The sequence below is a fragment of the Phyllobates terribilis genome, unplaced genomic scaffold, assembly GCF_046119375.1.
Source record: "Phyllobates terribilis strain yellow unplaced genomic scaffold, ASM4611937v1 Scaffold_12__6_contigs__length_324123572, whole genome shotgun sequence".
Classification (NCBI taxonomy): Eukaryota; Metazoa; Chordata; class Amphibia; order Anura; family Dendrobatidae; genus Phyllobates; species Phyllobates terribilis.
The window spans coordinates 228805575-228829058 of NW_027362772.1; the positions used below are offsets into that span (position 1 = coordinate 228805575).

At 41.1% G+C, this 23484-nt stretch overlaps 2 protein-coding genes across 4 annotated transcripts in view; one reads left to right on the forward strand and one right to left on the reverse strand.

Moving 5' to 3' along the window:
• Positions 1-207: 207 nt before the first annotated feature.
• The window catches only part of LOC141173224 (transcription factor HES-1-like), a 60874-nt gene continuing 37597 nt past the window's right edge, over positions 208-23484 (reverse strand). For 2 of the 3 annotated variants that reach the window (XM_073657856.1, XM_073657857.1), the window contains exons 2-3: positions 1982-2162; positions 208-1128 (exon numbers count right to left, since the gene is read on the reverse strand). In XM_073657856.1, coding sequence (XP_073513957.1) covers positions 908-1128; positions 1982-2162 — 402 coding nt within the window. In that variant the 3' untranslated portion in view covers positions 208-907. Of the gene's footprint in view, positions 1129-1981; positions 2163-3330; positions 3645-23484 lie in introns of those variants that run through there. The other variant, XM_073657855.1, reaches the window with a different exon arrangement.
• Positions 19494-21231, forward strand: LOC141173223 (transcription factor HES-5-like). Its single transcript, XM_073657854.1, has 3 exons — positions 19494-19633; positions 19790-19964; positions 20346-21231. The coding sequence occupies exons 1-3, from the start codon at positions 19577-19579 to the stop codon at positions 20555-20557; spliced, it is 444 nt and encodes a 147-aa protein (XP_073513955.1). The 5' UTR covers positions 19494-19576; the 3' UTR covers positions 20558-21231.

Genomic DNA, 23484 nt, shown 5'->3' on the forward strand with positions numbered 1-23484 from the left:
AACAAGGTAGAAGGATATGAGGTAGTCAGATGAAATATATGCACATATATAGTCGGATAGGATGAACCGGCCACAGCTTCCACTAACAAAGCATACATATAAAAAATGAGTGAAGGTAAACCATTAGGATTGAGGTGAACATGGACTTATCTAATGCTACAATCTTAATAGAAAATAACAAAAGACATCCCATATAAATCAGTTTTACAAAGCATATTTATTTATTACTGCATATGTTTTCATCACAAAGGTGCAAAATCAGCAAATCCCAAAAACATAACTTTTCACAGAAAAGAACTTTTCATCCCAGCACAATTGCCAAGCTTTGCTTATGCCAATGACCACAGCGTACAAGACATGAGACGCCGTCCTTCACGGAAGGGAAAACTCCCATCAGACTACATGAAACTTATTTTGTTTATCAAACACACAACAAATTGTAAACTGATTGTTTATGGGGAAACAAGGAGGCCTTCCTGGGCCGAGGACACGGAGCCAGATCCGGTGTCTTTACACTAACAATAGGAATATATATCAATATCCTAATATTGTACAAGGAGACTTCCCAAAACGGGTTCTCCACTTTTAGTTATCTAGGTCGCATAGGTGGGTGTCTTTGAGCCTGTTCTCCCACGTTAGATAACATTTCAGCTTTGGATCTTTAGAGGTTGTCTTCTCCAAACACTGGGGACCCTCAGCTTGCAGATCACTGTTACCAAGAATGCTTTACCTGGTGTATCTAATCATTTTAAGACTCCATCTCTATATCAATCTTCATGTACAACAATATTGTATCACAGGAATGTATGAACAATATAGGACAAGTCATAAATATATAAAATCTCTATCTTTGAGGACCAGGCCCCAGGATTGATCTTACATGAGAGTCCATGTGTGTACCAGGTTATCACCAGGGCCTCCATAGATCAGCGGAGCTGCATTCCTGGGCACCCTGCTTCACATTGCCTTGGTTGATATTTCTCAGGGGGTGGCATTTGCTTTCATTTGCAGACCTGCGTCTCTGTGGATCCATCCAGATGCCCCTCTGTGTAGCTAGGTGCTTTCCATGAGGTGCAAATACTATATCCCTCATAGACAGGGGGAAGGAATGCTTGTATGGCGCCATTACTATGATGGAACGAAAATACAATTTATTAGTCTGACTGACTTTAAGCAATGCAATAATGAAATAATATCCTAGGTATATAGGATATATAAAATGCTATCCAATGCCTATTTAAATAATCCAAACTTATACCAGCCCCACCATGCCCCATAGTTATTTTACCATAGAGAGGGCATTAGGGACCAGCAGGCACCTAATATAGTTACACCCCTGGCTATCACTTATAATAAGGGTAGGATCACACGACAAGAAAAACAATACAATTTTTCTGATCCATTTTTTTTTGGAGGCGGAGAGAAAAAAAAAAAAAAGTTTCTCCACCTTCTTCATTCTGTCAATCAGTGAAAATCGGACTTCACTCGGATGCCATCCAAGTGTGCTCCAATGTTTTCCATGGACCCATAGATTTACATTGCCAGTTTTGACATGACACTCGCATCAAAATCAGACATGTCTTTTATTTTTGCCTTGGACTTCTCAATCCAAGGAAGAAATCAGACATGTGCACAGCTCTATGGAATACCATGGGTACAAGTTCTATCCGTGAAAAACACAGATCTAGACGATTTTTCTAGACGAATGCTGTCATGTGCACGAGCCCTAACAGTGTGTACCAAGTAACTACAAGTTACAGCAACCCCACATAATTGCCTAATGTGACTGAATACACCTTCTTAGAATGTCAAATTACAACTTTGTGAAGAAAAAAAAAGATTTTTTTCGTAGGTTCAGGAATAATTTGTCTCCTCTATGTCATGAATATGGGAACCTATCGACCAGGCCTTGCTCTCCTTTTTGTATAGCAGACAACTTGGGGTATTGAATAACTAGAGAGCTGAGGATAAGGTCAGTCACCTCTGGTTGCACGGTGGAGCTGTTGTCTCAAGAAGGTGACCGTCATCTCCAGGATATCGGCTTTCTCCGGTTTGGAGGGGAGCTGATGTCTCTGAAACTCCTTCTCCAGTAAGACGCGGAGCTGCTCGATGCTGCTGTTTATCCGATCTCTCCTCATCTTCTCAATCGCCGGCTTCCTCAGCTGCAGGAAAGAAGAATCTCTGATTATTAGGGCTCGAGCAGACGACCATATTTTCGGTCCAAGTTCAATCCGACAAAACATCGCACTTGGACCAATGTTATGCTATGGGGCCGTGCACATGTCCGATTTTTTCCTTGGACAGTCTGTCAGAGGAAAAAAAAAAAAATCACTGCATGCCCAATTTGCATCTGATACTAGGATTGCACATGGCCATGCAAGTCAATGAGTCTGTGGGAAAAAAATAAAAAAATAAAAAAATTGGACCACACATTTGAGTGCAGTCTGATTTTCACGGACTGACAGAATGGGGAAGATGGGAGACATTTTTTTTTCATCTTCTCATCTGAGAAAATCGGATCACACTGTGATGAGAGTGTGATTAGCATAATTGGCCCAATTCTCTCAGATGAGAGAAAATACGGTGGTGTGACCCAAGTCTTATTACACGGTGCCAATATCCATGTCTATGAATGAGACCCGAGGGACCAACAAACATCAGACTCCTGTTCCTATATTTATCGGTATCTGCTATGTAATCCCTATCCAGAGTGTAGGATCCCTAGAGATGAACAGGGAGCCATCTTAATCAGAAGATATTTTGCTGGTAACCATTGAGTAAGTTCTTGCATACTTTCAGCCCTGGGAAATCCCATTGATCTAACATTGGGAGATGCACCTACACCCCACTTCTATAAACCAAACATGCCCTAAAGGGGCAGACATCTACTTAAAATACATTTTCTGTTGCATCAATGCCGATTCTCAAACTGATATCTGGCACGAAACAAATCCTTAAAATAAGTTAATACAATTTTAAAAAAATTATACGCTACAAATCAAAAAAAAAAAAAAAAAAAAAAATCACCCCAAATTTTTTAAATGACAATAAAAAAAAGTCATAAGTGACAAATTCCCTAAAATAGAATAAACTCCCCCCCCAAAAAAAAAAAATAAGTACAATTTAGCAATTTCCCCAAAAAAATAAAAATTCCAAATGTAAAAAAATTAGGTAAAGATGTAAGAAAAAAAAGTCTATCAATAAGAAGTCATATTGACTTGGCAAGACAAATATTTTAAGATTTTTTTGATCACTTTAATTAAAAAAAAAAAACATCTTTGCAAGTTTGGCTTCTCCATTATTGCAGTGGCGCCTAGTGCAGGCTCTTACCTTGCGCACGTCTTTGCCCATGTCTTCCATTCTATTATTAGGAGCCATGGAGAGTTCCCAGGAAAGGTCCTTACTCTGCTGGGTCAGATACTGAGTGTTCATGTGGGAATGGCCATTGCCTCCCTTTATACCCTTGTATTTGCATAAAGGAGTGTGAAGTTTTTCCTCTGTGGAGGTTCCCACAGTCTGAAGCCTATGGGCACTGAGGCCCAGACAATAGAAGTGTGTGAGGAGGCCCAGCATCTGGAGCAAGCCATAAAATAATAGGAAGAGAAGTGTGGGAGCGTCTGGTAACACTAGGACTTGCTGCAATTGATCTCTGTGGTTCTTCCTCTGGCAGCTGTTGTTATCACAACATTGACTTTTTTTTTTTAGCTCATTAAAAGTTCATATTATCCTCCTGGCACATGACGGGTCATAAAGATACGCCTTGTGTGCCGGCAATTCATGTAGCCAGACATTAAGTACTATTGTGCTTCAAGTTATATGGCACATGTCTCTCTGGTCGAGGCACAATGAATGTATAACTACGTTCTGTTCATTCTTGTTGGTGTATAACCAGAACAGTTATTGTTTTTCTTAAGCAAATAGTTTTCCTAAATAATAATAATAATAATGAAAAAAAATCTAATATGATTAAAAAAATATTTTACAATTAAAAGGGGTATTCTCAAGTTTGGAAGTCATCCCCTATCCGTGGGATATGGGACAAGTTCACGATTGCATAAACACAAAAATTAAAAGTTTTTTTTTTTTAAACCAGCTGAGCGCTGCGGCAGTGGGGGCAAAGAACTCCGTTATAAACAAATATAGATAATCCAGAAAAAAAAGGGAGTAATTATGCAGCATATGTTGGTTGAGCCAGCTCAACACTTGGCAAATGCTGTGTTATATAGTTTGAAGTGACCAGAGCAAATGTGTCATAGAGGAGAAAAGGTAAGACCCAACAGAGAAGGTCTGTGCTATGTGTCCAGTTGGATGAAGGGAAAATTTGCTTCTTTGTTACTGGGGGGCATTTATTTTTTGAAGAGAGGGGCGCAGAAAAAAAATGTACTTTTAGAATCAGTACAGTGGCAGCAATTAGAGGAGGGGCTCAGTTTAAATATAAAAATCCAGTCTTTGATTAAATACAGCTGTTCATATCTGACCATGGCATTTAAGATGTAAGTCTTGGAGGAGCACTGTTTATGGTGCTCATGTCGCCCTCCCCTAAATGCAATTGCGTGGTGTAAGGGGCTGCCATAGAAGCCGAGGGCCTACAGAAGACCCCCATTCCTGCTATCTCAGTACTCCTAGTAAGCTCAGCCACAGGCAGGGCTTCATATGAGACCATTATTTTCACTTAAAGGGACTAAAAGATAAAGTAAATTAATTTCAAATAAATAAATAAAAATGATAAAACTACAACTCTCCCCTCTTTTTCCTCTTTAAAATAATTAAATAAAAGAATAAGTATATATATGTTTTGATTGCTTTTTATTACAGATTTGGTAGAGAGTTGTGCAGCTATAATTCTGGCATTTCTATTTTTTTGCCATACAGCTGGTTAATTTCATGACTTGATAGACCGGACTTTTATGGACATGGTGATATAAAAAAATATATATTTATTTATTTTTATATTGTGCAAGGAGTTTGGATTTCTCCCCGTGTTTGCGTGGGTTTCCTCCGGGTTCTCCGGTTTCCTCCCACACTCCAAAGACATACTGATAGGGAATCTAGATTGTGAGCCCCAATGGGGACAGTGATGATGATGTCTGTAAAGTACAGTGGAATTAATGGCGCTAGTAAGTGAGTATAATAAATGAATAAATATCGTCACATCCATAAAAGTCCATCAAACCACGCCACTGCCGCTGTTGTTTTAGTCGCCGCACTTCTCTCCCAAATATGTAATAAAAAGCAATCAAAACATAGTGTGTTCCCCAAAATCATGCAATAAAATCATCAGCTGCCCATCAGCAAAAAAACAAGTTCTCTCACAGCTCCATCGCCAGAAATATATCAAAATTACAGGGCTCAGAAAATGGCAACACAAATACATTTTTTTTTTCTATTTTTTGCAAATTGCAGATTTTTTTTCCATCACATTAATTTTAATATAAATTCTTTACAAGTTTGGTATCACCATAATTGTACTGACTTGGAGAATTATGCCGTTGGGTCATTTTTACTGCAAATTGAATTCTGTAAAAACAAAACCCAAAAAACAGTGGCAGAATTTTTTTTTTTTTCACTATTTCATCACACATGTAATTTTTTCCCCTGTCGTTCAAGTCATTGTAAAGTAAAAATAATGCTGTCAGTCACAAATCATCCCACAAAAAACAGCTCTTCATATGGTCATGTCGACAGAAAAATAGAAAAGTTATGTCTGTTGGAAGAAGGCGAGGAAAAAAAATGAAAGTACAGAAAATGTATGCTGTCATTTTTAAGGAAGTGTTAGCAAACCTACATGCGTTATATTATATTATATTATATATATATATATATATATAAACATATATATATTTATATTTACACATATACACATTTGTATATATTTATACATATATGTATATATATAAATATATTTTTATATACATATATATATATATATATATATATAATGTATATATATATATATATATATATATATATATATATAATGTGTGGATATATATATACATATATATATATATATATATATATACAAAAATAATATTTTTGAACATGGAGAAGTTTCAGGACATATAATAAAGTTCAGTTGCCCCATCATATTCTTGTAACTTTGCATTTTTTTGGCAGATTTGATTCCTACTTTTGCCTATTAAGAGGATTTTGCCTTTGGGACTACTTATGTCACTTAGCATCACAATATCAAAATTTGTCTTGTTTTATGGAATGAACTTCCCCCAGAAATCTTACAAAAGGTCTTTGATGTTCTTCTGGTCTTTGATGGGAAAAAGACCTAAACCAAACCCCACCCTACTCCTCCTCCCCCCTCACCTATCAGTCCTTGACATATGGGTGTCACATCTTACAAACCTTTGTAAACCACGTTCTTATCTATTGGTCTTACTTGTAGGCAGGATTTTCCCAGACAGACATGGGAGCTCTAAAAATTTAGTATTTTGAAAAAAACAAACTAGTATTTGCAAAAAAAATCGGATTTAAGGTAAGGAGTCCCCTCCCATATTAAGCATTAGTGCTGTACTGACGCCACCTAATGGCCAATTTATCATGCAGCATTGATATTACAAATGAATGCAGGGCTTCATCTACATGTATCATGTAAATCTGAACAAGTTATAATGTGGAATTGTTATCACTATTGTCGTTGCTAGAATCACTTTAGTTGGTGGCTGCCGATATAGGGGGGCAGAGGTAGCAGGCTGACCCCCTTGCTGTTTGACATGGTTTAATGGCCCTTCTGCTACATAAAAATAATCCAGAATTAGAAATGGTGCAAGGTATGTGGGGATCTTCTAAGAAAAATGCAGCCTGGCAATTCTCTAGTGACCAGCGATATCTCGGCACTGCACTAATTTGCTAGATTACATTGTCAATCCTGTTGGTCCCCTAAACTGAGTTTAAAGGGGTCCATCCATCACTTTATCAGATGCTACACCATACACCAATATTGAAAAAGAATCTTTACTAGAAAATTGCGTCATTACTATGGATTCTTTATACCATTTCTTTATAGCCTTTTAACAAAGTATTCATTAAAGCGAGTCTGTCACCCCCAAAAACCCTTATTAAACCAAACATACAAGTACGTAGGGAATGTAGCCTCTATTCAGATCAGACCCGGAGTGAAGCTTCTAGTGGTTTAGTTGGCATAAGATCATGGTTTATTTGCATGAGGCTAGGGTCACACGAGCATATATTCTCTCATTTGAGATAATCGGGTCAATTACGCTAATCACACTGATCAGAAAGTGATCACAGTGTGATCCGATTCTCTCAAATGAGGAGAAGATGGAGAAAAAAATTTCTCCATTCTGTCAGTACGTGGAAATCAGACTGCACTCAGATGTCATCCGAGTGCAGTCCGATGTTTTCCACACATTCATTAATTTGCATGGCTGAATGCGATCTGAACATCAGATCAAAGTCAGACATGCTGAGATTTTTTTCCCCTGACAGGCGCTGTCTGAGGAAAAAATTGACATGTGCACGGCCCCATAGACTAACATTGGTCCAAGTGCAATCTGATGTTTTTCGGATTGCACACGGACCGATAATACGGTCATCTGGATGAGTCCTGAAAATGAGGGGGTGTCAGTGCACTCTTGGTGTGGCCAAAGGGCTCAGAGCACCATTACACCCCCTCAATCTACATCCTGGGCACTGTTATATGTTGGGTGCCAGTACACAAGCAAGTATACTGCTCTGCAGACAGGAGCCGGAAATAAAACTATGTGAGTGCAGCAGCAGAGTTCAAGCAGTGCTAGTTGAGGGGGGAGTAACGGAGCCTAACGTAGCACTGAGCCCTTTGGCCACACTACGTGTTCACCGAAGCCCCTCATCTGCATGCAAAATAAATTGTTTATTTGTATTATTTGTATGCCATCCAAACCACTAGAAGCTATAATACAGGTATGATTTTTATTGGGGCTAAGTCCCATAAATACCTGTATAAATTGTTTAGTGAGCGTTTTGGGGGGTGACAGATTCCCTTTAAAAGCTCCATGCTATTGTAATACCAGCATTTACCTCTAGAGGTCACTAGTTCATTATATCAAGCTGTAGTGTGAGTATGAGCCATAGGGTGTGGATGTTCCCCATGCACAGGCCAACAACTATGTCCCCCGACTCCCCCATACACAGGAGCGCTCGGCTCCTCTGTTCTCTATGAGAGGAGAACTCCTCTGGTGGCAGATTACCTCCCAGACAACAAAAGGATCGGCCATTGGAAATCCAAAGTGCTGAATCCTTCTCTCCGCTGACATTATCTCTTGGGGGGAGTCGGGGGACCCCATACACAGCAGACTGCCAGCTGATCCCACCGATATCGGCAGGTTCTGCTGACTTTAGCCTTTACTAGACAGTGGAATTTAGTTCATGTAACAAAATTTCGATCTGCTGAACTACATAAGTAGCATCTACAGAGCACACGAAGGCCTCATGCAGACGTACATTTTTCACGTACGCCGTGTTCTAGCCGTGGTTTTCATGGATAGAACACATATCCATTATGATTTATGAGGCTGATCACAAGTGCGTGTTTTTTTTGTGGACCGAGTGTCCATAAATATGTCATGGAGGCACGTCCGTTTTTTCTGCGCGATATGGGTCAAAATCACCCATACAAGAGTATGGGTCCGTGAAAATCACTCACAGCACACAGACGGCATCAGGATGTAATCTGTGTGCGGTCTGTGATTAATAGATGAAGATTTGTCATTTATTTTAGTATTTATTCACCAGTGAAAATCACTAATGAAACACAGATGGTGAAAACCAAACACTGATGAAAATTGGATGAAAAACACTGATGATGCTCGGGCTGTTTTTAGATGAAAAATCACTGACATGTAAATAAGGCCTAAGTGTTTATGAGGGTCATCTGGTCATAGTCATTGCTCTTTTATGTCTTTCGTTTAATCGTCCAGGAATAAATATTTTTTTTTGTTACTATAAGCCAAAAAATTAATTAATTAAAGTTGCTAACTACCTGCTTGCTCTATCCAGCAATTTAGCTCCTGCTGGCGATTCAGCTTTTCCATGTTAACAGAGCAGTCAGACTGCCAAAGTCATGCTGACTGACAGCTGGCTCCCCACAGCTAGGTAGCAGGGAGCCAGCTGTCAATAAGCAGTGACGCCCCATCACACATCAACAGAGCAGTGCGGAAGAGAATCCGCTGCTCCGCGTGACGTTAGTGGAAGTCACCGAGTCACAGTCAGGAGAGGTCTGTGACCGCACTATGCTGGCAGAGATCAGCGCCGGGCACAACAGGCCTATAGATCTCAGGCCTATAGTAAAAAATAAATATAGTTCTGGATAACCCCTTTAATGTCATGTCTGAGGACCTTCTTGAAATATAGAAGGAATTCCAACTCTTGGTTCTTTAGCTTTCAAATAAAAAGAAAAGCCATTGCCAAGGGCTATATGAAATGCAACAATTAGTAGGAAAAGGGTTTTTATTAAAATTACAGAATAATTGTCCAATAAATGGCATAATCATTTCAGAAAATAAATTAAGTTAGCTTATTAAACCATTGAAGAGAAGACACATCATCCAAGGTGAAAACTTACCTTTACTAATATAGACCCAACGATACCCGGCTTCACACTTTAATCTTTTAGATCACTATATATTTGGTTGCCTGTCATGCCATGTGAAACAGCTGGGGGCACTATACTATTGAATGAAACCAAGTGTGCCTCTTCTCACCTCTGTGTCCTCCACACTTCCAAGTTCTGCACACTGTGAATGTCCATCACTGCTGTCACACTCAATGTTATGAGAAACACCACAGGGAACTTTGAGAAAAATCTGAAATTCCTCCAAAATCTGCTGCAGTTTCTGTAATACTGAGGCAGTTGAAACATTATTATGTCAAAGCTATCCTGCAAAGTAAGGTCAATTTCAGCATAGAGTTCTATGATCATCTAAGTAGAGCTGGGGGAGTGCAGGGTCTCGTAGCCTTAATAAGGACCCTATAATGTGGCAGTGTTGTGTTTCTGTTGGCGCAGTGTAATCCATTACTGCTCCAGCAGTGGTCGCCACTGCCACTAGGCGGTCATCATGAGAAAGGAGGCATCATATTATGGAGGAAGAATGTCTTTACCATATGGCATGTCATCGAACATGGCACCATTTAGCAATTTATTTTTGTCATACATAATCCACCTACACAGTGAGTTTTTACTTTTTCAATTTCTCACACTATTAACCAGAGTTTACAAACCAGAGATCCGCTCGAAATGACAGGAGCTCTCATATTTGCAGTAGATTTCAAAAAGTTGAAATTTGTAAAAAGTGATAAATCAAGAAAAAAAAAATCAGTGGTTACCCCTTAGTATAAATTTGGAAACAACAACTATAAGCCACTGAAGTCTATAATGTGTATATATCATACTTTAGTCCCGGGGTCTGACGTCAGCTCCGAGACTATAATGGAGCTCGGTGTGAAAGTGTGCCTGGCGGAAGGGTGTGAAAACTACCATATATGTGCTAAAGAAAGCTTAATGGGTTATCCCCCTTAAATAATAAAAAATGTATCCCCTATCCATGGGATCACTAGGGGTCTGCCTGCTGAATCCCCCAGCGATCGTGAGATTGTGGCTTTGGAACAATGAGAACAAGGCTCTGCAGCACCATCCTGATGGAGCAGAGGTGCGAATGTGCAGACCAAGCTGCATTCATGATGTAAAGACCGACCGGAAATAGCGAATAACTGCACTCAGCAGTCCCATAGACAATGAATGAAGCGGAAGCCAAGCAAGCACAACTCTGCTCCATTTAGGGCAGGTCTCTATTTTCTAGCTTCTGAAGACCGATCTTTGGACCATTAGGGGTCACAGTGATCGGACCCTAGCACTCAGCAAGTTATCCCCTATTCTCTGTTTTTTGGGGAATAACCCTGTAACTTGTAGTTGACACCCCCATTACACTTATGGACAGTTACAGTATACTTCTCCATCAGTGAAGCAATGTTACTCTTTGTCCCTTAAAATAGAGTTTCTGTTACATTGTAGTGGTAGATACAATGAGATCTCTGGACTTCCTCTTCTCCCAAGCAGCTGTACAGAATCCATCTATACAGTTAATTGTATGGAGGAGAATCATATGGATAAACATTTTCAGTGTTTCCTTACCATGTTTTTTTTAGAAATGGTACAAACTTTCACAGTATCAGTAAAAATGGCAAACTTATCTCAAACTTTGGAGATCTCTGGGTTGCACATAACACAGGCCAATAGTAATAAGGAGATTTTCATGAGCACCTTTGAGGTAGTAGGAAAGAGAGTGTTTCTATGATCTAAAAAAAGTTATGGATTTTAAATAAAAAGGTGGGAATCAAACCCTTTAGGCCTCATTCAGATGTCTATTTTTCATGTACATGTCCTGTCCGTGTTTTTCACAGATAGAATAAGTACCCAATATAATCTATGGAGCTGTTCACATGCCCATGTTTTTTATGAGGAAGGTGTGTCCGCAAAATAATGATTTCTTATTTATTTTACTTACATAGCACCATCATTTTCTACAGCACTTTACAGAGTTTATCATTACTGTCCCCATTGGGGCACACAATCTACATTCCCTATCAGTATGTCTTTGAATATTGGGAGGAAACCGGAGAACCCGGAGGAAACCCACCCAAACTCCTTGAAAGTATGTGCACACGACGGCTTTTTCAGGTCCATTCAGCCTGAAACCCACCTGAAAAAGCTCATGAAAAATGAACGTAGTGCACAGTAATACAAAAACAACATTGCTGTGTACATGTTCCATCTTTTGCTTCTTCTTATCAAACCCTGAAGTAGTTAAAAGAAGTAGCATGCACATTGTTCTCTGCTATAATGGAACATTACAGAGAAAAGACCCCGGCTGTGGAGGCGCCACAAAGAACGGTGGCAAAGCTGTCAGTGATGCCACTTTAGGAAAAAGACCACCAGCGTTTTCCTGAAGCGACTTTGCTTAGGAAAATTTGGCGCTTCTTTTTCCGGGGAAAAAAAATGTGTGTAAATAAAGGTGTTATCCTTGGTGGGATTTCATCAAATCATTGATGTCTGAATAAGCTCTTAAGCCAATGCTAGTGCAGCTGTCTGGCTCTAAGATCATCATATAACTGGATGTGAAAGTGTGCCTGGCACTGGTGTGTGAAAAGTACCATACATGCGCTAAAAGGAAGCCTTTCTTGTAGCTGTGCTCTCCTCACATTATAGCTATGGGCAGTAATCCTCTGCTACCAGTGAGACAATGTTCCTCTCAGCCCCTTGGGTTATAATGGAGCTTCAGTTCCTGATATATTGTAGGGATAGATACACTGGAAGCCTTTGTGCTTCCTCTTCTCCCAAGCTGTTGTGATATTTCACACCTTTCTACCAGGCACACTTCCAGTCTCATGGACAAGTGCCCACAATTAGGACTAATGTCCTCTGTTTTTAGAGCCAGGCTGTGATATGAAGGAGCTAAGGTGTGAAAGTGTGCTGCTCCAATTATTATTATTATTTATTATTATAACGCCATTAATTCCATGGCGCTTTACATGTTTAAAAGGGGTATACATAGCAGACAACAAGTACAATAATTTGAACAAAAACGAGTCAGTGACTGGTACAGGAGGAGAGATCCATTCACACTCAACTCCTCAAAGAACAAGGGACAGAACTACCTAGATATAAACTGGAGAGGACAAGTGGATATGAATTAAAAGACTTCAAGTATGGTTATGTTCAACTGTACAGGGGCCATTTACTGCCTTGGTATTGGCATCATGGCTGCTTGGTGGCCTCAGTCTCCAACCTCAAGAGACCTTATCCCATTTGATTATTTTACATGATTGCGTCTAACCTCCAATGATAGACTGACCATGGACCATAGATAAATAATGGCGCAAGTCATGGGAATTCACACTGCTCATCTAAGACAATGATTCTCAACCTGTGCCCTCCAAATAGTTATGGCACGCGGCAAGCGTTATAGTTTCCCAAAAGCAGAAGGGCCACAAGTTCTCATTTGAGTTGCCATACACATTAGATAGTAGATCATCAGACTCGGCAGCACATCATCCTGTGTAAATAGAACCTGTGCTACTGAGAACAATGGCAGCCTATGCGCACTGAACAATCTATTACAGATCGTTCTGCGCACATATTAAATATCGTCTGCCTGCCAGACAGGTTGTTAAACAACCTTCAATAGTTAATAATGTAACAATCGGTTCAATGATGACATTTGCATCGGTCTGGAGCACAGTCGACTCTTTGCAACAATACATTTTTAAAACAACTGATTACAGCTGTAATTTGTACGGAACACAGACGCATATTTCACTGCATGTCTCCTCAAAGTGGGAAATTCATCACTGCTCATGTAATGTTTATAGAATCAAGCAGTGCGAGGACTGCTGTATACATCATATAGGATACACTGAGACTTCTACATACATCACATAAAACACACTGAGGCTGCTGCATATACACCACATAAGAGACACTGAGACTGCTGTATACATCACATAGGAAACACTGAGACTGCGGTATTATATATACATCACATATACACTGACACTGCTTTATATACATCACATAGGAGACACAAACTGCTGTATATACTGTACATCACATAGAATACACTGAGACTTCTACATACATCACATAAAACACACTGAGGCTGCTGCATATACACCACATAAGAGAGACTGAGACTGCTGTATACATCACATAGGAAACACTGAGACTGCTGTATTATATATACATCACATATACACTGACACTGCTTTATATACATGACATAGGAGACACAAACTGCTGTATATACTGTACATCACATAGGATACATTGAGACTTCTACATGCATCACATAAAACACACTGAGGCTGCTGCATATACACCACATAAGAGACACTGAGACTGCTGTATACATCACATAGGAAACACTGAGACTGCTGTATTATATACATCACATATGCACTGACACTGCTTTATATACATCATATAGGAGACACAAACTGCTGTATATACTGTACATCACATAGGATACACTGAGACTTCTACATACATCACATAAAACACACTGAGGCTGCTGCATATACACCACATAAGAGAGACTGAGACTGCTGTATACATCACATAGGTAACACTGAGACTGCTGTATTATATACATCACATATACACTGACACTGGTTTATATACATCACATAGGAGACACAAACTGCTGTATACACTGTACATCACATAGAATACACTGAGACTGCTCTATACATCACATAGGAGTCAATGAAGACTAATACTGCTGTATATACATAACGTAGGAGACACTGACATTGCTGTATACATCACATAGGATACACTAAGATTGATGTATGTACAGTACATCACATAGGATACACTAAGACTGTTGTATACATCATGTAGGATTCACTGAAACTGTTGTATATACATTGCATAGTAGACACTGAGACTCAACTATATACTGTACATCACAAAGAAGACACCGAGACTGGTGTATATACATCACATAGGATACACTAAGACTGCTGTAAATACGTCACATAGAAGACACTGAAGCTAATGTATACATCATATAGGAGACAGTGAGATTGCTGAATATACATCAAATAAAAGGACGGATAGATACAGACAGAAAAGGGCCCCTGTGCAAGAACAATTATTTGCCCTTTGCAGTGAAATAGTATATCATAATGCACAATTTTAAATAAATAAATACACTGAGACTTCTGCATACATCATATAGGCAGGAGCAGGTCAGAGCGCAGAGTGTTATATCCCCCCACAAAGAACCTGCTACCACTGAAAGTGTCGCCAGCTTTGCGTGCACCACCGTAGTGTTTAGTAGTGAGTCCTACACACTCTACAGAAAAATTAAAGGGCCAGAGGACGAAAAGTTGGGGCCTATGGCCCATAAGGAATCTGCCCAAGGGCTGGGCTCGACCAAATAATATCATGGTCCATAAATAGCCCACAGATCAGAGGTCCCCTCTTTTGCTCTAGGGTTAGACGTTGATTTAGGTTTCCAGGCAAGTATCTCCTGTTTATCAAGACATATCAGTATGGAGAGTGAAAGTGTGCTCGGCACAAGCCTATGAGAAGTACCATACACGTGCTAAAGGGAAACCTCCCTTGTGGGTGTGATGACACCCACATTACACAGACAACTACAGAAGGACAGTAGTATATAGCTATACAATGGGAGTTCTGGTTTCCCTCTTCTCCCAGGCGGTTGTGATATCTCACACCTGCTTGCCAGGCACACTTCCAGTCTCATGGACAATTGCCTGTAGAGCAATTAGGACTAATGTCCAAGCTGTGATCAAAAAGTACTAAGGTGTGAAAGTGTGCTGCTTTGATGGGGTCCATTCACACTCAGATCATCAAAGGACAGGGACCTAAACTGGAGGGGAAACTTGGTGCTTGCAAGTTCAATACCTAGATATCTGCAGTGAGTGTTTAATCAATTGTTGATCTACTGTAAAACTTTACCTTGAGCAGTAGGGTCTATGCAGAACAATTACATTTTACATTTTTATTCTCAAAAGTAAGAACGACTCATTGGCCCCACTATTCATTTCTGCCATTCACTATTTTAATAATAATTTATTTCTATAGCGCCAACATATTCCACAGCAACTATTTTAACAATAGCAGAGTATCAGCAGTTTAGATGATTCAATAAAAGGGGATTTATTTTAACCCAATGTTACAAGGTAATGCTCCAACTCCTCCACTGAGCCGTTTTCAAGATATTCATTAAATATATCTACATCTTATATTAATTTTCTTCAGTACTGTGAAAAGTTTTAAGCTGGTGTAGAAAAATGCTGCAACATAAGAATGAACACAAAATGAAAGAACAAGAGAGTAATCTAAATCAAATCAATATTTGGTGTGACCGCCATTTGCCTTCAAAACAGTATCAATTCTTCTAGGTATACTTACCGAAAATCAAGGGTTTTGTGGAATTATAGTCGGATATATGAGTAACCAATTATACCGAACAGTTGATAATGATTATCATTTTCATATGTGGACTGAAACACAGCCATTAACTGAAACAGAAACAGATGTGTAGGAGGCTTTAAACTAGGAGAGGAACAGGAAAACAGTGATGTTGTGGAAGACACTTTCATGCCTCAGATCATACACCATAGAAAGACTGAGCACCTTGACAAGAAACATGGTAGTTATAGTGCATCAGCAAGTTCTCTCCTTGGCAAAGATTTTAAATCAGACTGGGGTTTCAAGATGTTCTGAACGAATGGACAATGTTGAGGACCATAGACGCAGTGGTCTGCCAAAAAAACTTAGGCCATACATTGAGTATTTGCTGAGGTTTTTCTACATCAGTATTTGTAAGCCAAAACCAGGAGAGGAACAAACAGAGGAAAAGTATAAGGCTATGTGCCCACGATGCAGAAATGCTCCGGATTTTTTCCTGAGCGTTTCTGCATCTCCCTGGCAGAAAAAAACGCATGCGGATTGTACATGCGTTTTTCCTGCCAGGGACATGCGGATGTGAAGCGTTCTTCACATGCATTTCCGCATGCGGGTTGTCAAGCGCTTTCCAAGCAATTTTATCATCACTTGGAAAGTGCTTGACAACTTGGTCACACAATATAAATCCATGCAACCGGCATGGATTTATATAGTGTGACCGAAAGAATGGTAAAAAATAAATATATGCTTACCTTCTGATGGCCCCCGGTGTCCTTGTCTCGGCTTGCTGGCAGATCACGGTAGACTAAAGGACCGGCCGACGTCAGCGGTCGCGTGACCCGTCACATGACTAAATGACGTCACCGCAGGTCCTTTAGTCTACCGCGAGCTGCCGGCAAGCCGAGACAAGGACACCGGGGGCCATCAGAAGGTAAGTATAATATTTATTTTTTATTTTATTCTATTTTTTACAGGTTCTATGGTACCCGGGTCCGGAGGAGAGTCTCCTTTTCTCCAAACCCAGGTACCATCCGCACATTGAAACGCATGTAATCCGCATGTACAGATGCAGTGATGCGAAATCCATGTGGTCCAATGCAAGTCAATGGTGGCGAAAACGCAGCGATTCCGCAAAATAATTGGTAGTGCTGCGGATTTTTCCGAAATGATAATCCGCAGCGGAAATTTCCGCAGCATGTGCACAGCACATGCAGATTATCATTAGGGAACATGGAAGACCTTCTACCAAGCGTTTTTTAAGCGTTTCTGCAGCGGAATTGTGTGGCACCCCTGAGGGTTCAGTCGCCACAGGGGTAATGCACCTCAGATTGAGGTGTGGTATCTCCTCTTCCAGGTAAGGATGGGGCATCTCTCAGGACCCCATTTCACTACTCAACACTACACCACTCCTGTCCTGAAGGGGGCCTAAATGCACCAGGGTGCTGCCCCGGCCCGGGATAGAGGGGATGGGAGGAACCATGTAGTGGGTGAGGGTGGAGGACACACTTTTAGGAAGCACTTATTGATTCATATTTAATCTACTGCCATCTTAAGTTCAAGGTCTTTGATTGAGGGTCTTCTGTCAGGGTCCAGCAAGAGGCTGTAGCTGGCGGAAGGTTCGTGGTCCTCGTACTCTGGCCTTGAGACAAGGAGCGGGTTAGAGTTAACCGCTGTCTCTACCTGGTCAGGGTCCTGTTCTAAGAAGGCCTTGGAGGGGAGCAGAGGAGATAGGCTCCACAGGCAAAAGGATCCCAGGGGGATACGGACGGAGCGGAGTCGCCACCTGTATTCTTTACTCTGGCCTAGCCAGAGGGATTCCTGCTGCAAGAGGGGTGACTGGCCCCCGATATCTGACTTTGTCACTTCAAGTCTCAGTCAGAAAAGCCTGGAGGCTTAGTGGATCCCAGGGGGATACGGACGGAGCGGAGTCGCCACCTGTATCTCTCACACTGCGTTTATCCAGTGGGACCCGGCCTTACACCACGTTCACTCCACACACAGTCAGGAGAAGACTTAGTGGGAGAACTTACCAAGGAGAGGAACACACACCAGCGGGGTCTCGACAGGTGCTCCTGATCTACCTGGGAAGTGCTGAACCCCCTTCCCGGTGGCCGCAGTATGCCGTGTGTAGCAGAGAGAAGCTTTGCGGCTGAAAGTTCATCTAAAGTGAGTAAAGACCCGGATGACTTCATTCACCGCCTCCGCTTGTTTATTCCCGCGCGGCACTGCACCCACCATCCTTCCACATAGTCCCTCCAGACACTGCCCTGAGGCCTACTCCGCCTGTGGGGAGTAGTACCAACTGTGCTGCCAGAACACCAGCCTCAGAGGACTGTTGCAGCGCTGGTGGCCTTCACCAGAAACCGCAAGTGGTATAGTCGATCAACCACTCATCCTAAAGCCCATTATTTTTCATGTGACAGCCCTGGACACAGAACGGGTCCAGGCCACGACTGCATCCCCCGCAACACCTACACCGACCCGGCTCCGAGTAACCCCAGCGCTCAGGGACGGCGTCACAACTGCCGCTGCGGAAACGCTTAAAAAATGCATAGAGGGCACACAGCCTATTAGAAACACGTCACTACTTCTGTATTTCTCACCCACTCCTGGTTTTGACTCACAAATACAGATGTAAAAACTCACCAAATACTTAACGTGTGCACGTGGCCTTAGTTTAATAGATCAAAGACACATCCTGCTTACTTCCATTCAAAATCAGAAGATGTCCAGCAATGCCATAAGTTCAGAACTGGTAGCAACCAGTGGGACCCAGCTACACTCATCTACTGTTCAGAGAAGTTTGCCCAGAAGTTTTTCTTCATGAATGAATTGCTGCCAGAAAGCCATACCTTCCACATGGAAACAAGGCCAAGTGACTCAAGTATAAGCAAAAACATAGGAACTGGGGTGAAGAAAAATGGTAGAAAGTGCTCTGGACTGATGAGTCAAAATGTGAAATATTTGGCTGTAACAGAAGGCAGATTATTCTCCAAAGGGCTGGAGAGCGGTACAATAATGAGTGTCTGCAGGAGATCTGTGGATCCATTGTTTTGGCCCTATGTGATTGGGTATTTTACATTCTTTAAAAAAGCCCAAGAACACAGGGCAGAAACATTGTGATATGCAGGCGAATAAAGAAACACTTTTTTAGCCCTGAGCTTGGACTGGCAATATGTAAACACTAGAATATAATATAAATAATAAAATATTCACTCCTATCATTTTGCAATCACGTTGTAATTTGTGTCATTATTTTTAAATGCTTCCTAACGATTTTTCAAATAAATTAAATCTAAAAGATGCTCCTCGTGCTTCATTGTGGGTGCGTAGTGCAAAGCAGCAGATGTACTAAAACCTTTTTTATGGTGTGTTCCTTTCCCACACTTTCATGTCTGTCTGCACAATACCCGCTCCAGATGCTATCCTGCTCTATCACAGTTTACTGTGACACACGTCCATTGTCCCCGCTGCGGTGGGATTGGAGGATGAGTGTGGGAACCTCTTGTAAGTCCGCTCTCCACACATCATTATGCAGGGAGAGGGGTATATAGAGGGGCGGCCGCTCACTAGTAGTCAGACAGCTCCTGACCCACACAGCACAAGTCTACAGACTGCCGGACCTGCACCATGGCCCCATGTAATATGAGGACCCCGGACCATCAGGCTGACAGCGGCCTCAGAAAGGTAAGAGCCCCCGACTAGTGACAGCGTCACCCACATATCTCTACATACAGAAACTTATAGGCACAGGAGCCTGATGTTTTACGAGAGGTTTTAGTTCTCATCCATAGACATGGACACTGGCGCAGAGTAATAATGAGAGGTTCTTCTTTCCTGCAGCTGAGGAAGCCGGTGATTGAGAAGATGAGGAGAGATCGGATAAACAGCAGCATCGAGCAGCTCCGCGTCTTACTGGAGAAGGAGTTTCAGAGACATCAGCTCCCCTCCAAACCGGAGAAAGCCGATATCCTGGAGATGACGGTCACCTTCCTGCAGCGGCACATGGCGGAGAGAGGTCAGTGTGGTGTCCACTCCTAACACCCCTCATGGGCTTCTCAAGGTTGGGTCACACAACTGTTTTCTCCACATCCGATTGTGAAATGGTCTGATTATTCTGATCAGGTTTTGATGTCACCCGAGTGTGGTCCGATGTTTTTCACGGATACATAGTCTTGCATTCCCAAATTCGATTTTCTTCCTCGGACCGTTTGGTCCAGGGACAAAACAATCAGACATGTGCACAACCCCTTAGTATATCATAGGTACAAGTGCTATCCTTGAAAACTACGGAGAGCACTCATCTGAGAAATTCGGTTGTGTGCACAATCCCTTATAGAGAGCAAATTGCAGCCGGTGATGGACACTTACACTGACAAGTTTGTCTTTCCTCTTCTAGATGACACAGCCTCCAGCCGGGCCCAGAGAGAAGGTCTCTCCACCTGTGTCCTGAACTCCACCACCTTCTTACCAGTCCAGAACCAACAGGATGACTCCGTCAGATTCTGCAGTGGATACACTGTATCCTATGAGCTGTCTACCATGATGACTTCTAAGGAACCAACTCCACTCACTGGGTGCAAGAACAAATCTATGTGGAGACCATGGTGAAAAATAACCGCGGCATTAACCATATCATGGACTGGTCTAAGATAGTCAGCTTCTGCTTTTATGGTCTATTGGAACCCGGACAATCCTTAGTAACTGAACCTTTGTGCAGCAATGATGATGATGATGACGATGAGACGTCCACTCTGCTAGTTAGGGGGTGACCCTTAGAATCCAAGCCTTTCTCATAGAAAGTCCTGTTTTTCCTTCTCTTAGGGAAGTTATATTGAAGTTCCTACATCAGGGACAAAATGTTAACTGATTATGAGTTGTGTCATTTTTATGTATTTTCACATATGCCTATTTCTGTGGAGCCACATAGTGCACTCCTCCTAAATTGTCCTATCAATGAAAAGTCCTGCCATATTTTGCACTCAGGTCATGATGCATCCACGATTAGGGTTATGTCCTGATGGACTCTAATAATGTGTTCCTTTTCTTCTGTGAAGATGCTATTGTGGGGTTAACACTTATAATGTGCATTCCTTAGGTCGACCAATGTCTTGGTCTGTAATGGTTTGGGGGGTTATTGTGTTGGAAAAAGTTGTTTTTATGGTTTGATAAAAACTTCTGTAATTTCTGTGAAATGTTTCCATTCACATGTCCAATCAATGTAATTCAATAAGTATGTGATGTCGCATTGTGTTATATGCAGAAGTTTGCATTTATTACATCCCTGCCAGTACTCAATAAAATAAATCATTATTATAAAAGAAAAGTTTTCATCAATAAATGAATATTAATACATAAGGGGTAGTAGTGTTAATGCAGTTGTCCAGGATTAGAAAAAATATGTTCTCTTCTGTCTAAAAACAGCGTCACACCTGTCTGCAGGTTTTATGTGACATTGCAGCTCATCTCCATTCACTTCAATGGAGCTGGGCTGCAATACCACACACAACCTGTAGATAGGAGGGCACTCTATTTGGAAGAAACCAGTCATGTTTTCATCTTGGACAAACCATACACAACAGTGTTATAAGTAAAACAAAACATTTCATTCTGCTAAAGGGGTTAATTATTGGTGGCCTGCCCTTAGTGAAGGGGATGTAACGCTCACTAGGGAGCTGTGGCCCCAATACTTACCTGGTCAGTGAGGGTGCCAGGACTCAGACCCACTATAGATGAAATCTGGCCTAAGGAGAGGCCATCAATATTACAATCCTGGTAATAAATGACATTATAGTGACTGCTGTAACACCTTACTCTACAAGGCTAATAGTTCTGGGTGCCAAATCTGTAGCAATGTGACAGCATTGCGGCTGTCAGTGCATATACAGGCATATCTGCCTTTCAGGAGCCGGGGAAAGCTGGGTGGCAATCCAAAGTGGACGTTTATTAGGGGACATTGAGTTTTCTTGCCGCTAATTAATTTATTTAAAGAGATATTTCCATCTCCAAGATCCTATCCCAATATGTAGTAAGTGTAATAATAGTAATATTAGCAAATACCTACAATTAGAAATGTAGTATAGTTCTTCTGCTTTGCTATGTCTCTTCCCTCATGTGCAGGGCATTGCAGGACTTTAGGTATCCATGGTTATGACCACTGATGTAGTGACAGTTAGCTAGTTGTTAGTGGTTGTAACAGTGGATACCTAAGGTCTTGCAATGCCTGCACATGAGGAAAGAGACATAACGAATCTGAAGAACTATACTACATTTCTAATTGGAGATATTTGCTAATATTATTATTATAATTATTACACCTGCTACATATTGGGGTAGGTTCTTGAAGATGGGAATATCCCTTTAACTGATATTTTTTTAATCAGAGACAACTACTTTCACATAAGAGATTCATGGCAGGGGCAACATGGCGACTTTGACTGCAACACAGGTCGCATGGCCAAAGATCCCACTGTGCAGGTGCTAGTGTACATCACAGCATAGCGCAGGTGAATAGGGTCGTATTGTTACCCAGCGGGTACAGTAACTGAGACAAGCAACTCACAAAGAGATAGAACCAAATTTTTTTTTGCAACTACCTTGTCGCTGTACCCTAAGGACGTACGCTGTGTTTTTGCTGCATTTTTTCCAAGTGTTTTTCAGGGGTAAAAAACGCTGCACTTTACAGTACTGACAAAGTGAATGAGATTTTTTTTTTTATTCAAATGAACGGGAAAGAAACACAAGTAAAATTGCATCAAAAACACAAGCAAAAACGCATAAAAAACATGGATATTTTATGCAGCTTCTTTCCTGCAAAGACTCGGAAAAATCTGCTGCAAATACTCAATGTGTGCACATAGGGTCCCAATGCGGTTATGTGAAGACCTGTGTCATGGCCAAAATCGGTATCTAGCCCCAGCCTTAAGTAGCTTATCTAGTTGGGGGAGGCCTTGGCCAGCCAGACATTGCCCCTGTAGGGAATATATGGCATTATTAGGGACAATATAGAGAAATGGCTGTCTATGGAAATAAATGGGAAATAAACTGCAGTACACGGTAGTTGTCACCAACCAAACTGATCAGTGGGAATGCCTTGTGTCTGACCACCACCAATCTCATATTGATGACTTATTCCAGGACCACTTTAATGATGTCTATGACTTATTACGGCATATGGACAGGACTTGTCATGATTAGATTTTCTGATCTCTTTTTGGTCTCTTTTTTATTTATTTTAATATAATATTTTTATTTATTTAATTCTTTGGTAGGAGAAGGGACCAAAACTGTGATTCAACCATTTCAATTTTTTCCCCACCTTAATATTTACCGTACGGGATAAATATTACAATAATTATTAGTTCTGACAGTTACGCACAAGGAGATCCCAAATAAGTTATATTTTTATAATGAAAGCTCATCTGTGATTGCTGTGACTTTTGGACAGTTTTCACAAATCTATCCCATTATTCTCTGTGTGGTCTGAGGCAGGGGCGCAACTATACTGGGTTCGTTGGTTGCACTTACACCCAAGCCCT

What these genes read in the sequence shown, in the direction of transcription:
- LOC141173223 (XM_073657854.1), top strand. Translation starts at nt 19,577, where the DNA reads ATGGCCCCATGTAATATGAGGACCCCGGACCATCAGGCTGACAGCGGC. An exon ending in CTGACAGCGGCCTCAGAAAG is followed by an intron (nt 19,634 to 19,789) that starts GTAAGAGCCCCC and finishes TCTTTCCTGCAG; the next exon opens with CTGAGGAAGCCGGTGATTGA. An exon ending in GCGGCACATGGCGGAGAGAG is followed by an intron (nt 19,965 to 20,345) that starts GTCAGTGTGGTG and finishes TTCCTCTTCTAG; the next exon opens with ATGACACAGCCTCCAGCCGG.